At 42.8% G+C, this 16,526-nt stretch overlaps 1 protein-coding gene across 2 annotated transcripts in view; it reads right to left on the bottom strand.

Annotated features, from left to right (window-relative positions):
• Positions 1-3,522: 3,522 nt before the first annotated feature.
• dip2ba (disco-interacting protein 2 homolog Ba) overlaps positions 3,523-16,526 on the bottom strand; it is a 41,057-nt gene continuing 28,053 nt past the window's right edge. The window contains exons 14-39 of one of the 2 annotated variants that reach the window (XM_069141241.1): positions 16,427-16,491; positions 16,210-16,303; positions 15,953-16,072; positions 15,705-15,819; positions 14,730-14,869; positions 14,466-14,602; positions 14,122-14,202; positions 13,483-13,610; positions 13,128-13,242; positions 12,632-12,833; positions 12,345-12,457; positions 11,795-11,818; positions 10,264-10,344; positions 9,959-10,082; positions 9,712-9,833; positions 8,555-8,666; positions 7,942-8,051; positions 6,965-7,095; positions 6,698-6,866; positions 5,954-6,124; positions 5,665-5,726; positions 5,494-5,551; positions 5,289-5,363; positions 4,889-5,063; positions 3,969-4,092; positions 3,523-3,845 (exon numbers count right to left, since the gene is read on the bottom strand). In XM_069141241.1, coding sequence (XP_068997342.1) covers positions 3,593-3,845; positions 3,969-4,092; positions 4,889-5,063; positions 5,289-5,363; positions 5,494-5,551; positions 5,665-5,726; positions 5,954-6,124; positions 6,698-6,866; positions 6,965-7,095; positions 7,942-8,051; positions 8,555-8,666; positions 9,712-9,833; positions 9,959-10,082; positions 10,264-10,344; positions 11,795-11,818; positions 12,345-12,457; positions 12,632-12,833; positions 13,128-13,242; positions 13,483-13,610; positions 14,122-14,202; positions 14,466-14,602; positions 14,730-14,869; positions 15,705-15,819; positions 15,953-16,072; positions 16,210-16,303; positions 16,427-16,491 — 3,101 coding nt within the window. In that variant the 3' untranslated portion in view covers positions 3,523-3,592. The remainder of the gene's footprint in view (positions 3,846-3,968; positions 4,093-4,888; positions 5,064-5,288; positions 5,364-5,493; positions 5,552-5,664; positions 5,727-5,953; positions 6,125-6,697; positions 6,867-6,964; positions 7,096-7,941; positions 8,052-8,554; positions 8,667-9,711; positions 9,834-9,958; positions 10,083-10,263; positions 10,345-11,794; positions 11,819-12,344; positions 12,458-12,631; positions 12,834-13,127; positions 13,243-13,482; positions 13,611-14,121; positions 14,203-14,465; positions 14,603-14,729; positions 14,870-15,704; positions 15,820-15,952; positions 16,073-16,209; positions 16,304-16,426; positions 16,492-16,526) is intronic. The other variant, XM_069141242.1, reaches the window with a different exon arrangement.

The raw sequence follows: 16,526 nt of genomic DNA, 5'->3' as shown, positions 1-16,526 counted from the left end.
CAGTGGAGGCGACATGGAAAAAAAAGAAGAAAAAAAAATTTGTTCAATATTTTGGGATAAATTTCTTACAAAAAGACAAACCTTGTTGCACCATAAAAGCCAAATATCACTGTTAACCACTCACACACACACACACACACACACTTCCTCATGGACACACACATACACACATGATATTGGGAAAGTGCACATTGTTCCTGCCCAAATAATCTGAAACCTTTTTTTTTTTTGTCTCTTTTGCAATGTGATGTCATTAAATTAACAAATGCAGAAAAATGCTGTCAATTGTGAAAGATCAGTCAAGTTTTTATCTACAGAATTCATTCAAATGTACACATGAACACCAGTAATACAGTATTTGACCTCTAAAATACAGTATACAGACATCTTTACCCTCATTTATTACTATTCATTAGGATTCTGCCATTTTCAAATCACAGGTTGCTTATGGATTGTTCCTATTTTTTATTTTTTTTTTTTTCAGTGTAACAGACATTCAGAGAGAATTGTGACGGTAATGTTCAAATCAGAAAGGCATGACCACGTGAAAATAAAAAGACCCCCCCTCCCCCTCCTTCCTCTGAAAATGTGTGATACGAATGTGCTTTGAATTATAAACTTGTGTCCGATTTCTCGCGTAAATTAGGTAGAACTGTTCTTTCAAACGCACAATACAAGTAGGGAAGTTCCACAGGTTTTAGTAAGGCAAAGTTCTCTCCTCATTCTTGATATCTTATTTTGTAGGAATTCAATAGTCAATACTCATAAATGTCACCGTGGTAAAAAAAAAGGCACTGACTTGCCCTCTGACGATCGACTGCGATATTTAATCAAAGGTGTTTCTGGTGGATATAAACTTCACACAGACTGAAAGCTTGCAGCTCGCTTCAGAACCTCCGTTCCAGCCAGGAGTGAATCGTCCCATGAAACCAGCTTTTGACCAAAAAAAAAAAAAAAAAAATCAACTCAAGGTTTACTCGCTTGCTAGTTGTGGGCCTTTCAACTGTGTTACGTTTGAATCATCGGCTGCTCGGTTGTCATGCGGTGGCGGGTCCGAGAACTGCGGGTGGGCGGTATGGCCATTTTCAGAGTATTTCTGCGATAACCCTGTGACGGAATACTAAAAAAAAAAAAAATTCATTTTTAATTTCAATAACGTAATGAAAACAAATGAAGTGTTATGTCAGCATAAATGTAACAGGTTGCCTTCAAATATTCAGTAAAAACTAACACATCGCTGTAGTTTGTCGTACTTCTGACCTTTTTGAAAACCAAACCACGTCCACGCCACTGAAGTTGATTCTCTTTTTTGGAACCAACTCCTCCTCCATAAAGCCGCTTTCAGCCATTTTTGGTTGTTGCCGCGGGTAACTTATGTTCTTCCGTGATACTGTGTAAAAGTATGACGTCATTACATCAAAAAGTCAGAATGCGCAACAATCACGATGTGAATCTTTTGAATCACATGATCTTATATTTCATGGCTTTGGAATCTGATGGGCTGACCGACTGAGTCCTCTAGCACCTGTGCGGTATCAGCCAGCGGATGGTGAGCGGCGGAGAGAGAAACAATACCGATGTTATCAGAAACAATACGATATGGTGACCCGACTACTGAGGCGAGATTATTATTTTTTTTTTTTTTTTTTGTCAACTGCTGTTTTCAAAGTCGAGAATGAACCGTCCAAATGAACTCTGCCAGTTTGTGTTTTACACATATCATTACAGTCAAATGACAGACCATCAGATTTTCCAGAAAAGAAACACCCAGCGGTCTTTGACAAATCCAGAAGGTCGTTTAACTACGTTACTACTACTAAGCACTGCGATATTTTTTTTTTAACCCATTTCCCCCCCAAAAAAAGGTGACCAGAAATGATATATCTCCTTGCTCAATTTGTACAATGTTAAACCAAATATACAAAATAATTATCATTTATATGTTAATGGTACTTTTCAACATTTTATATTTTGATATCAAATGAAATGCTCATATTTAGTGTTTGCTAAAAAAAAAAAAATAAAAAAAAAAGAGTAGGAAAGATGTCATTTCCAGCTAAGTGGATGAGGAAATGTTCAGCAAACTGGGAGATGGGTTAAAAAAAAAAAAAAAAAAGGGTTTTAAATTGTGCACCAGACGGCGTATTTATTCATCCAGATGGTTAAAAAAAAAAAAAAATCTCAGAAATCTGGAAATACCTTCAGAACTAGCAGAAAATAATATTAAACAACCTTGTGGGCGTTTTCAAATAACGGCGAGTATGTATTTCTCATGCTAACACGAGGGGCACAAACTGAAGCTAAGCTCTGCCTAAATATTCAGCACAGGGAGAATAAAAACAGCTGATCCACTGCTGGGAGACTCCTCGGCTCGTTACAGATTTGTCTTTTTTTTTTTTTCAGCCCGCATGTCGACACCGATTGCATTCCCAATTAGCATGCACACCTAAACACCGGGTCCAGCTCCCAAACCCGTTCTGACAATTCGGTGCTTTAAAAAAAAAAATAAGATTATTAGTACTATCGCAATCATACGAAACTATCTCGACTCGCTGAATCCTAATCACACTGAAAACAAAAACAAAAACAAAAACAAAAACAAAAACAAAAACAAAAAAAATCTGTTTCACCTTTACTATCCAGGTGGGCGCGCTTACGAAGCTTTCTTTTCCCAAACCAACAAGTAATTCAAGTGTATTTTTAGGACATTTTGTAACGCGTGAAGGCCGCGACATCACGTCCGCTGGCGAGCGCAGCGCGTGATGGGAGGCGAGGGCCGCGCCGCGCCTGGTGGGAAGAGTTATAACAAGTCGGGACCGCCGCTGCGGGCCGCGCTTGCTGCCGGGCCGCGCTTGCTGCCGGGCGCCTCTGTAATACTGATGTGGATTTTTGCTTTTGTGAAAGCAGCGGAAACAAGGGGGAGGAGTCGTTTCCCCCCCCCGCCTCCCCCCGCGAGGCGGGTGAGACGGGAAGAGGGCTCTGGGGTTTGCGAGGACGTAAAGTGCAAGGGAGGGAGTTCCGGTGCGCCGTCCCGCCTTCGAGATTAGAGGCGATAAAAGAGAAAAAAAAAAAAAACAGGCACACAAGGATGTATGGTTCAGGATAAAAAAAAAAAACAACAACAAAGGAAAGGAATGAGGGGAGGATTTCTCTCTTTGATGAAAGTTTGTCAATATAAATGTCTTAAAAAACATGAATTGGATCGATGAAGAGGGGGGGGGGGGGGGGAGTGGGATGCACAAGAGGATGAAGATCTGATTTCTTCCAGTTGACAGACATGCCTACTATCAAGAGGAGAGACGGCGTCATCCTCAACAGTAGAAATCTCGGTGAACCTGGACTGCAGCGATCGAGCAGGCGGAAGCAAAGAAGGAACAGTTTCTGAGAGGGAAGCATGTTGTTCTCGCAGCACTCGCGTTCCCACATTGTTTGGTGTTTTGAGCGTGTCTGAGGTCGTGACATTCGGGGGGTCGCTACTGTTCACCCCCCCCACCCCCCTCCCCCCCCACCCCCACCCCCAAAGTCCTTCTCCCCCTCGCGTCTGTTTTCAGAGCCTGGCTCAAGTTTTCCGCATCAGTCGGGCGGAGCGCGTTCACATGTTGTAGGCCACGTAGATCGGGTCCAGTTGGTCTGCCAGGAAGGAGTCTCGCAAGTGCATCCTCTGCTTCTCTCCTCTGGAGTTGATGGGGATCACGCCGGGGTCCACGATAACCACCACCCCGACGATGAGATGGTGCTCCTCCAGGACCACGTTGGTGACCAGGGGCACCAGGTCCAAGGCCTCCTGCTCCGAGCCGCTCAGCTCCGCCACAACCACCAGCAGGTTGGTCCACGTGAACACGGCGCTGCGGAGCGAGAAGCGGGTAGATTTCAGTTTTTTTTTTTTCCCCCCCCGTGTTGCCGTTTAATCTCTGTTATACACCTGACTGGCGCTGCCTAAGAAACACAAACGGGCAGAAGAACCTCACCTCTCCGCGATGCTGCGGTGGGCTCGGGACACGGAGGTCTCGATGTCGATCGGGTGGTAACGCAACCCCCTTAACTCCAGCGTCTCGTCGAGGGAGCCCACCACAAACAAGGCATCGTGGCGATCTGTGGCAGAAAGGAACAAAAGTATTTCATCATTTACAGCAGAGGTTCCTCAACTTCTCGGACTGTGCGCCGCTACGGACCGAAGCTAATCTATGAAGCAGCACGTCCGCCGCCGACTCCGTCTCCTCTCCGGCACCGAAAGGTCCGTCCGATCTGTTCGGCAGCTTCGGCGTCGTTTTGATCTGCTGTCCATTACTAAATTCCACTAAATCCACTTTCTAAAATCATTGACTGCATCCATGTATAACGTTAGCATTATGCAATCTTGGATGTGACGTCGCCCTCCCTAAATAAGTACAGGCCTGTACTGTAACTGTTGCCTGTAGTTAAATTAAATTGAATTATAATTTTTGGGGATTTGGACCAGTTGGAGAGAAATGGTTAGGTCTTACCAAAAAAGCTCTCTTGTATCGCAGTTTGGCAAACGCTGATTTATAGTTGTGGACTCCGACGAAGGTTAAGGAAATAAATGATAATGTGGCGTCTGTAACTTTAATGTTTCTGGTTATGTTCTGTCACTGTGGGCAACCTCGCAAATGAATGAGCAATATCGATCTTTGGAACTTACTCGATTTGTGCATCAATGTGATGATTTTCCTGCTACTTACTTTACATCAATAAGCAAAAAAAAAAAAAAAAAAAAAAAAATCCTGTCCGGTTATTTTTATTTTCTGAACACATTTTGAGGCAACTTGCAGAATTACATATATGCACACCTCTAGACTAAAAAAAAAAAAAAAAAAAAAAAAGAGAAAAGGAGCTGAATGAGGTCAGATTTGATCGAATGTCCTCTCACCTCCGCTTGCGTCCAGCAGCTCAGTTCTCTTGATGAAGCCCAGGTAGCCCGTGCGGGCCCACAGAGTCTGGGGCTCCCCAAAGCTGAGTCTGGTGTTGAAATGATCTGCCTGCAGGCTCTCCTCCCCGTAGATGGTGTAGTAGCCACTGGCACTGTGAGGGCTGTTCACCCAGATCTGCACGGATTGAAAGGGAAATGAGGGTATGTGTGAAGGAGAAAAACCTGATCCTAAAAAGGGAAATGAGTCTAGAGGTGACCCCACCCCCCCTCCCCCCGTGGTCTTTGAGTAAGATAGCGGAGTTCATTTCACCCTAAACAGGTGAAATCATTCCATATGCGGCACAAGAAAAAAAAATGAAAATGATGAAATATTATCCCATGATCCTCTTCGCCTACTCACCTCTCCAAGATGCGAGTCCCCCAGCGGGCCTCTGGTCTCTGGGTTGACGATGATGACCCTCACTCCTGGTAGGATCTTAAGAGGAGAAAATAAGACCAGAGTTTAGCTTTAAGGAAAACACAACCGCCTCTATTTCCTCTCTGGTTCTGTGGTCACAGTGAGCTTCACACAAGTGAGCTTTTACCAGTCAACAATCAATACTTACAGTGCCCGACTCCATGAGTGGAAGACTTTGTGGCGCTCCTCGTTCCACCAGCCTCACCCTGAGAGACACGGACGAAAAGACGACCTGTCAATCATTCTGTTAAACGTGACCGACACGCCACGTTCGTTTTTCCACCCGTGACATCACGTGACCGCTGTAGGTCAGTCTCACCTGTCGTGACGCAGGGACTTCATGTCAACATAGACGGTGGAGGGGTCTGGTCCAGCAGTGCCCTGGTGACACAGAGAGGAAAGTAAACACCTTGAAACGTGAGACGTTGGACTAAACCCGACACCTTTTTGGTTCGTTTGGAACGTCAGTAGTTTTTGTTTTTGTATTCTGTAATACTTGAAGTGAAGAGCGGGAAAACATCTCTGCTGATAAGAACAAAGACAAATGATGAAGTTAAATTAAAGTGCACTGATAAGACAGCTCACTTGTGCGTCTGTCTGAAACCAACCTGCAGACAGATGGCCAGGTTGACCCTGGAGCCGAAGGCGGTGCTGACGGCGCGCGGCGACAGGCCGAGGTCTTTGAAGAGCTTGGAGAAGGACTGCGTGAGAGCGAGGCGAGGCCGCTCCTCTGCGATCACCACACAGCTCCGCACGCACGACAGATTCAGACCCCGCGCCTGGAGACACGCACATCCAAAAGGTTATTCACACTTTCAGGAGCTAAGTGTGGACGGAGCTCGACGCAAACATGCACCCAGGCACGAGTGAGCAGCTTTATCCAAAGTGCTTTGAAGTAAAAACAGTGTGAGCAGAGACATTGGTCTTTAAAGACCCAGATTTATGGCTCTGAAATGGATAGATGTGAGCTTCAATATGCTGTAAACACAACCCATTGTAATAAGTACACTCGGTAGCCGTCAGATGACCTTCCTCTGAAGCGTCAATTTCAAATGGTGTCCCGGGTCTGACGATGTACGAGACGTGACTTTCTCCATGTGCTGTTTTTATGTCCTTTGAGGCACCTGTCTATTGGATACTTATTATAATAATTATTATTATTATGTCTGAATAATTACAGCCTTTAAAAACAATGGTTTTTTTTCAAATGACTAGACAGGTGTTTATTAAGCGCCTCCGCAGCAGTTAGACAAAGTCATTTATCATGGTGTTGTTTGTTATTAGAGTAATGACAGACATGGCAATGTCAGAAGGGAACCACGTGTGGCAGATTGTGTGAGCGTGATCGTGACCTTCAGCATCTCTGTCTGGGTTCCCAGGCCTTTGGTGCAGAGCTCCATCACGGAGTACGAGCAGAAGGTGTCTCTGATCTTGTACTGACTGAGCGTGCTCAGCCACAGAGGCAGCGAGCTCTCCAGCTCCAGGGGAGGAATAAGGATGGACTGGTGACCTGAGTAAACGCTGGAAGCAAAACAAAAACACGCTCACTCACAGATGCAAATGCGGCATTCGCAGGAGCCGCCGCGCGTTCGATGGGAAAACGGTGCCGTTTGACTTACCTGGAGAGGCACCACAGGACGAAGCCCAGGCCACAGTAGGGGTCCAGGCAGATGGCTATTTGGCGTGAGGAGTACAGCTCACACTGCAGCTTAATGGAGCGGCACAGAGTGCTGACTGCGGCATGAGACATCTGAAGAAATTGACAAACTCTTAAGAAATACAGTATGAGGGTTTGTTTGACACCTTCAGTACCGCTGACCAAATCGCAGACTAAAATGATTCAACAATATTAATCTTCACATCATTAGCATTACTTGTGTAATATTAAACTAAAAGCCCCCCGACAAACACTTTTAAAGATAAATCAAAATACTCCACTTTAATGTAACGCAAGTAGTTGTTTGTTTTTGAAGTGTTTTTTCTGCCCTTAAAAAATTGATTACCTCCAAAAAAAAATATTCTTCTCCCTTATTGAAAAATCCAAATCTATGAATAGATATCTAAATACAAATTTTGGATGTCGCCGACTTCACTGAAAGTCCAATCAAAAATGTTTGTACATTTGGGCTTATAATGTTGTACCGCTGTTTCTACAGTAACCCAGAAGGGTGTCACGTTCACTGTAGATTCTCTGGTGTTCAAGCTGCAACCTCACCGCTGGATGCCACAAAATCTTACGCGCGCCTCCTTTAAAGACTCCCCGTTACACTTGTGTAAGTTACACACTAGAGTGCAATTGGCTTCCAGACTAGTTGAGATGTCGCAATATCCTGCTCATACGCACATTTCTTAAACTTTGATTCATGGTGAGAAGAGAAACCTGTTCACCTTCAGCAGATTAAGGTGAAACAGACTTCCAGTGTCGAATCCTGCACGTATATCATTCTCTACATTGAAGGTCAAACATCCGACGTTAAGTCACAATAAACTAAAATGATCTTAAATATCCCTCCATCTACAGGGATTCATATTTTTAATGAATCAAACGGATTTGCTTCTTTTTATACGACATGCACGATCTGTGGGAGCAATTTACCTTGACTCCGGTCAACATGCCAGTGGTGGACACACTGAAGTCCAGGTAGGCCAGCATCTCAGCTGTGGGGGGTTTATAGATGTGTGGAGGCCGCCTCCTTGGAAGATCATCTGTGAAGAGAGGGAAGTGGATTTCTGTTTTACTGGACAAAATAAATCAATGTTAATGTCGCCGTTTGGTATCAGGAATGATGCCGCAGCCTGATAATTGTTCAGGGTTTTTTTTTTTTTTTTTTTTTTTTTTTTTTTTTTTTTTGAGTAGGAGGATGAGATCATTTCAGATATTTATTTTAAACTCATCACACCTACATCATTATTCATTACGACTCTGCTCATGTTAGACTGTCCCGAATTACTTTTAGAAATGACTAAGTGTTTGCTGAACATATCTGGAACCGGAGATTATACTTTGATACACATTAGGTTTCCCCCACGTCACTCAAAGAGCAAGCAGGACACCTTGTGACCAAAAATGGAAAACATTTTTCAGCTGAATCAGTATACATCCAGAGACGAGTCACGACGGCAATACAACACACAATGATGTAGGTATGACGGCTGGATTGAGCTACTTCACATCCTGCCTAACGCCTCAGAGCGTTCAGTTCAGTTACCTGTGTCGATGATGGTGGGCCACGTTTTGACGTTGACGCTGGCAGCAGCCTCCCTGGACCTGAGGATCCGCATGAGAGGCTGAGTGGTGAGGATGCAGGCGGCTTTGCTCACCTGTGACACCCAACACAAAACAGAAAGATGTTCATTAAAGAACACAAACTACTATGCTTTAATAGTGGCCTCTGTTAAAAAAAAAAAAAAAAATCCTCCGCTCGAGGTGTTACTGAAATAAAATGCTTTTAAAAATGTATACTTTATTGATCCCTAAAGTAAAGTTCAATTTTATTCGCTTTTCTCTGCGGGATTATTAATTAGAGGGGTCAACGTCCGAAATATCCACCTCAATCGTAAAGGGCACTTCATTTTTTTTTAGAAAAGATTGCGCAAGGGGTGCATACAAAGGAAAAGGTTTGTCTATATTTGAAGGTGCTTTTAAAGTGATGTAACATGGATGTAATTAAAGCTATGTTGGCATGTTTGGTACCAAACCGCTGTGGCTAATTGTGTGTTTTCAGTTAGATACTGAAAGGTGAAACCTCTACTAGTATACTAGAAAATAAATGTGCATTAGGTGTGTTGATCCTTAAAAGTCAGTGATTCCCAGTTGCTACAAAACAGTCGAGCTGAAAAGTCCAGCAGCTACGATTCCTTCTGGCCTAAGTCCCCAAAAATTTTTGATTTCATTTCATTCCACATAACAATTATTGCATACACATATCCTGTTATAATGATATAAAAATTGCTTAAAATTTCAATATTTTGGAAATACATTTTAATATGATGTCACATCCGACATAACATAATGCATAAAATATAACGTTAGCTTGACTGAGACAAAGAGAGCAAACAACCACAAACAGACACCTCCCCCTCCTGATTTTGTAAGTGCTATGATTAATGAACGTTGATTGATTTGCTTAAATCAATGAATTTTATTTTATAAGAAATATTGTCAGTATCTGGAGTTCGAAGTGGTGCTTGGGAAATTTCGGTTGGTGCACGGTGATACAAGGTCTGAAATATTAGGGCGCCTCAGCTAAAAAAATAGCAGTCTAAGATTGAACAAATGCGAAGATGCTTTCGTAAAAAGCACCGAAAGTGCTATTTTATCAGCCACTTTTTGACCTCAATGAAACTGAAACTAAACCAAACTCACGTCTATGATCATGCGGACAGTGGGGAGAGTAGCAGCCAGGTTCTGTGGGTGAGGTGGCCTCACTGTCACAGGGATGACCCCCGCGTAGAGACAGCCATAGAAGGCAGCAATCAGGTCAATACCTGCAGAAGACAGACAGGAATCTTGTGAACTAAAGTACGACAGAATATCAAACAGCTGCACTTTCACATTTGATCTTAAATGGAAAAATGGAGAATAACGAGCATGTTTGCATCCCAGTGCTCACCCGGGGGATAAAGCAGCACCACGTTGTCTCCTGTGTTGAGGCCTCCTCTCTCCATGAGGGTGGCTGTGATCTTCTCTGCTCTCTTGTGTAGCTGAGCACAAGTGGCTGTGCACACCGCTACCCCCTAGAGGAAAAACAGTGGAAGTACAGCTGAACTCAGACAACAAAATGGATAGTACCGTGGTACCATTTCCAAGGGAAAAGAAAGACAACTGGGCATCATTTGTATGAGCAATGTTTATCTGATGCTTCAATTATAATGAAATGATTTCTTAGATTGATTTGTGTGTCTGTCTATAATCTACCTTGGCGTTGAGCAGCACATATATAACATGGTCGGGGTCAGTTTGGGCTCTCCATTGCAGAGCTTCAGACAAAAACTGGTGCTGAAAAGGCAGAGAGGAACATGTCACATAAAAATCAAGTATGGATTGAATTAATGCATAATTACAAATCCCACAACTCTGCTTTTTTTTTTTGGCAAATAATAATGTATTTAAAAAAGGATCAACAGATATATATATATATATATATATATACACACTTAAAGCTGGTCTGAAAACAAGTCAGATATCAACCAACCAACAGCCAGAAATAGACGGAATCGTTCATTTCAAACAGACCGGTATAAAGGACAGAAAACATGTCAAACATGTTGCGTGACGCTTTCAACGTGTCACACAAACACACAACAGGAGCACAGCAGAATCCAGAGAATATTGACGGGTCATGCTGGGACCATCTGCACCTAGTAAGAGGCAAATTGGATGCACTGTCACAAACAAACAAACAAACTATAAGGGCCTTTCAAACAAAGGGGCACGACTGCTTTGATAAGCTTTGAAAAATACGTTTCTGTCACACATTAGTGCCTCAAAGCACTATTATTTTATAAATCTAGCAGCCTCGAGGGAACAATCAACTGGTTATTTTTTAAAGTTAAACGGTATCAGACGTATCATCAGAGTTTTGATCTGTAGTGTCAAAAAGTTAAGGAACAAGCCAGTGCGTACAGAGCGGAACAGAAGAGGACAAGACGTGAAAGTATAGAAGTCCTTTTCAGGCAGAAGCCAAGTGAACACACAGAAAAGAAAACAAAGAAAGTTAACACCGCCATGTTCTGTAGACATACAAACAGAATATTCAGCAGCAGTGTCACATCACCGGCTATATTCAAATCCCTGGTCAGATTCATCCTTTGTGCCACCCACCCTTCTCAGTCAGACAACAAGTCGTGCTCTGGTCGACAATGACTCACATCATGCAGACCAGCTGCCCTGACCACTCATCAAGCCATGCTACACGTGGGAGCGTCACAGTGAACACAGCGAGCAGGGGGGCACACCAAAATGCTCCGGATTAACACTGTTTTGTGTCTATAACAAGATATAAAGAATAATGTATCACAGACTTCTGTGGTCACCTATGCTGGAAGGCTTTTTGTAATTGATTGCTTAAAGTTTGCATTTGCACATTTGGTGAAAGACTGGAAATTTCCACTCACTTGGGGTGGATGAATGTTATTTATATATATATTGCTGACATTTTGCTTAAATTTCGCAGGCTGATGGCCAACACCCATCTTAAAAGGTGATGGAAGAGAGAGAGAGTCTGTTAAACAAGGATACTGATAAATGCAGTTTTGATGTATTATTATATATTGCAGTAAATGTGTGGACCCCTGCTGGCCAAGGAACCAGCCCGGACAGTCATTTTGTCGGGCCAAGGTGTTGCTGGTGGTCGTCGGGCTTATTGCGGCTGCAAAAGCACACTGTGACTGACAGAAGCAGCATAAGCAAAGACGGGTGGGGGGGGCCAGACTAGATTGAGCCTTACCATCATGGTGGGCCACATACAGAGCTAAAGCCCAACCCAAGCAAAGTAAAGGCAGAACAACAACAGAGATTTAGGATAAGACATTTTTCCCTGACAAAAAGGTCATCTTTAACTTGGCAAACATGTTTTCACATTTCCAGTTTATCTATCAATTTAATTTGAATAAATTTGAATTCAGTATGGTGTCGTGTCAAAACTGAAGATTATGTCAGAATTAATACATTTTTCAATTTCTGTCTCAATTAAGTGATTTGTTGTTTGGTCTATAAAAACATTGCATTTACAATGATGTCAAAACAAGCACAAGTTGAGTTACTTAACAAATTAATCATCAAAATCATTGCAGCTCCACAGTTGTATAGCTTGCAAAAGAATAGCAACAGTATTAACTTTTTCTTACTGTCCTGGTGTTTATGTTTTCGTCATAGACATAGACTGCTTAGATATTAATAGTTTAAAGTCCTACACCATGCTGAAAGATGCTACATCCAGTGTCAAGAGTCAGAAGAGGGTTCGGTGTGGTAAGTTTAGTTTGGTCTGTGTGTTGTACCTTTCGAATGAGATCCTGGTCCTCCACCACTCCCAGCTCTCTGCCTGTTGCCTGGGCGATCCGCTTTCCTGCCACCAAGTTGCCGACAAGCATAGAAGCTGGACCGACGTCCACTGAGCAAAGCAGAAACAACAATCACGTATACAGTGATAAACTTTCAACTAACAACTGGATAAAATGCAGTAATAACTCATATGACTGACACTGACAATATTTCTGATATTCTCTCCCTACTGCGATTTTATATAGGATGTAAAGATGAGTAGATAATGTCTACAAGGGCCCACCTGGCTGCTTCTGTCGTGGCTTTGGCATGTTTGTAACACAGGTGTGTGGGCACATGAGGATATTGCAGGGGTGCAGGTTTCCCTCCAAAAAGTTCTGCTTGGTTTCGCAGATGTGGATGCCTCCGAGCGGCGTCTTTGGGAGGGTGTTGGCTGGGACGAGCGCGAGGCAGTACAGGCCAACCTGGTGGATACTGTCGATGGCCTGTGGAGTGAACATATAGTTAAACAAAATCAGAATTATCACAGTATAACAAAACATTTCCTCATTTAAAAAAAAAAAAAAAAAAAAAAGGTTGTTTATTTTCTGTATGTGCTCATGTTTATGAACAAGACATTGGCATTTTTATTTCAACCATCCTAATTCTGAAAACAATGTGAAACTTTCAAACATTACTAAAGACATAAAAGGGAAACAGGGTTGATAACTGGGGCTGGAACTGTTACAATGTTAAAGTGAGCGTACCTTAATACAATCACAAAAAAAGATGTGACTTACCTGCAATACTCGACTCATCCACTGGAAGCTGTCTTCTTCGCTGGCATCAGGCCTCTGCTCTGCCACGATCACGATCCTCTCATCATAAAACACCGTCACTGAGAACACAGCGATCCTGCGTGGACAACAACAGTGTGAGCACAAACATACTATGGACAAACACACTGGGAGAAGCTGCCGGGGGGTGGGGGAGTGGGGGGGGGGGGGGGGGGGGCAAGAGAGATTATTCAATAATAGGCGTAAAATCATAATCATAATACTTTTCTTCCTTGGTACACGTTATAAGTGGATATTGCGCTCACACACAGAACAGTGAGTCCTCACGCTGGCTCACAGGGACTAGTCAGTGTCTCACCTCCCCCTGTAAACTGTTTTGACAGGCTCCACTGCGAGTGCGGTGGCCACCAGGTCGTCAGCATTGTGGCGTCGCCCACTCACCATCAGGAGCCCTTCAATCTTCCCCACAACAAACACCAGACTGCCCTGTGGAGCAGACATATTTAACTCAGCAAGGACACACACGCATCAACAACCTTTATTCAAGTAAATACTGTACAGTTTTAGGCACTTTGCATGAGTAGATTCTACTATCAGGAAGACACCGGATTCATTCATTCCCCAATTCACTCTGCAGCATGAAAATGAGCCCAAACATACAGCCAGTCATAAAGACCTAGAAGAACAAAGAGTTCCATTAACAGATGGTATGAACCCCAAACAGAGCCCCGAACTCAACATCGTGAAGTCTGACTGGGATCACACGGAGAGACGGAAGCAACTCAGGCAGCCGTAGAACCGTAAGACCAACCTGCCAACTGATGCAGTATTAAACATCAAATACTGATTTCAGTTTTTTCTGTTTACTGCACTTTGTATGAAGTTAACCGGTAAAAAAACACAACTATTAATGGCTTTATTGTTTTAAGTCATCCTCACTCGACGTTTAGTGCCTAAAGCTTTTGCACAAAATTGTAACTGTGTATGTGTCCCCTACCGGCCCCACAAATCCAAGCAGACCGGTCCGACTGAAGGGAATTTCTCCGATGGGCGCTCCAGCTAGGTTGACAGGAATCACCTGCAATTTAGAAAAGAAATCAGAGAAACAGGATTCAGAAACGTACAGTAAATTAAAAAAAAAAGTGAAATTGGATTTCAAAGATAAAGTAAGCCAAAAGAACTGTCGGACACTGCAGTTTTCTTGGTTTAGCATCTGAAAATTGTAAAATCCAAAACCCATTTTAGGGGATTATTATAAAACAAATTAGATGTATATGGAAACCAACTCTTATTATGCCTCTTTAGTGTGCCAACAACATCAAACATGCATCTCTGACAGACCTCGAATGTGTTCTTGGTGACACCAGGCAGTCCGTAGTACATGGTGCCTCCAGCCCGAGAGTTGATCACAATCTCGCCAATCTCATCTGTTTTGCACAGCTGAGGAGGCCCGTCGGGTTTCACAATGCACATCAGAGCTGAAATACACAAGCAGGTCGAACCAGTGACGTTACATCCTGTATGTTGGGTTCCTGAATTCTGAGTAAGATTAGATCAACGAAGAATGCACAGTAAATAAGGCAGCTGCTGCACTTCGTAGCTCACCTCCGGGCATGATGTGTCCCACATCCTGGACAGTGAGAGCAGAGTTCTTGTCTTCCGTGTTCACCCTGATCACCCCGTGGCTCAGCCCACCCATGGACAGGATGGCCCTGGCTGGTAGCGGAGCTCCTCTTGCACCAGGCCTACAGAGAAGGCAAAATAATTCACTTTTGATCACCATTTATTTTGAATTGTACGGAACAGCGTTTATTTATTTATTTATGGACAATATTAGACATTTCTCTGTATATTCTATATTTAACATGTTTGATTTGATGTCTCTTAAATTAAGCATGAATTGGTTTATTCATATCTAATTTAACTGAAAAAAAAAAATCCCTGTTGTTCCCTTTAAGAATAATTTAACTTGAACTGGAAAAAGAAAAGTGATATTGTGAGAGCAAAAACAGACCAGACGAGACCAGAAGGCAGAACAGTAACATATTGTTCAGGTCTGCTGAAGCACCCAAAAAAAATGATCAGCGTGCAAGTACAGTGGTTTAACATTTTTCAGTGTCTTTAAATTGAACATAAAATGTGGATGTTTTGGTGGTTTTATAAAAATTACACTTTATTAAAGAAAATACACTTGTAACGATGATTTGCCCTCTCAGCCGTGAAAATAATTCAACTTAATTTTTCAACTTCATCTAAGAAACAGTGTGATGCTGAGAAGAGATAACCTTACAGGGGGAGCAAAAGTCATGCTGGCTGGTGTCAAAACCACAAGGTTTTCTATTTGTTCCTCTCGCTCGGTTTGTTTGTTGCAATCGCCCTGTACCAGTCTGGTCGTCAGTTACGTAACAGTTGTAAACAATAAACAACTAATTGCATAAAATTTGAATTTCAAATTTTAGGATAATCAAATTGAAGTATTGTTACAGTTAGTCATTATTGCTGTTTGCAGGGAAAACTTCACCAATTTGTTTTAAGTTTTTAGGTATCCGTGTCTCTTCCCAGAGTATCCAGATGTAATACCTGCGTATGGCCACAGTCAGGGCTTCAGGAGAGGTGGCACACGGACAAATGACCTCAGGCTTCAGACCATGAGACTGGAACACATTCAGGAAGGCATCACACGACGACACAGACCCTGACAGCAAAACACAAATGAAAGCCTTAATAAAATAATATAGAAATAGTTCAAACTCACAACCCGACATTTTATTGTACATAGTAGGTCTTCATTACAAAGAGAGCATGTTTGTGGAGGAGAAGTGACTTACATGGGTTGGCTCCATCAGCCACGATGAGCATACGTATAGAGGACAAGTTGGTGTCCTTCTGTTCCTTGTGGGCCATCATGGCCCAGTGAAGGTCACGGCACTTCACCAAGGCCACTCGCGCTATTAAATGGTAAGAGGAACATGTTACTTTCCAACATTATTGGTGGTCATCGTTACTTTTACTTGATCTGTAATCAGTTTAAGTGGATAAATATAAACTAATCAAATATGAAATATGAAAGAACATGTGGCTGAACCTTTGTGAAGGTGGACCCTCTGCACCCAGGACATGGGACAGGCTTTCATGACGGCATATGGCACAGTGATGGTGTGAATTCTGTTCATGACACTCTGCAAGGAGAAAAAAAAATATATACATTGTCAATGTCAATTGACAATTGTCAATTGTATGGTCACACCAAAGTCCGGAAGGTGATTGAGTCTGGATATACAAATTATTGCATCCAGTCTCACCGTTAAGACGCCATGCCACATGCCCATGTCCTTCTTGCAGTCCAACACATTGACCAGTGTCTCCCCTAGGACAGAAAACACAAACACACATGAGCAAAGA

Source organism: Embiotoca jacksoni, unplaced genomic scaffold (assembly GCF_022577435.1).
Source record: "Embiotoca jacksoni isolate LCO1_2020_lvr unplaced genomic scaffold, fEmbJac1.0.p SCAF_9, whole genome shotgun sequence".
NCBI lineage: Eukaryota > Metazoa > Chordata > Actinopteri > Embiotocidae > Embiotoca > Embiotoca jacksoni.
Note: the sequence above shows the minus strand (reverse complement) of the source record. Positions and strands in the feature narration are given on the sequence as shown.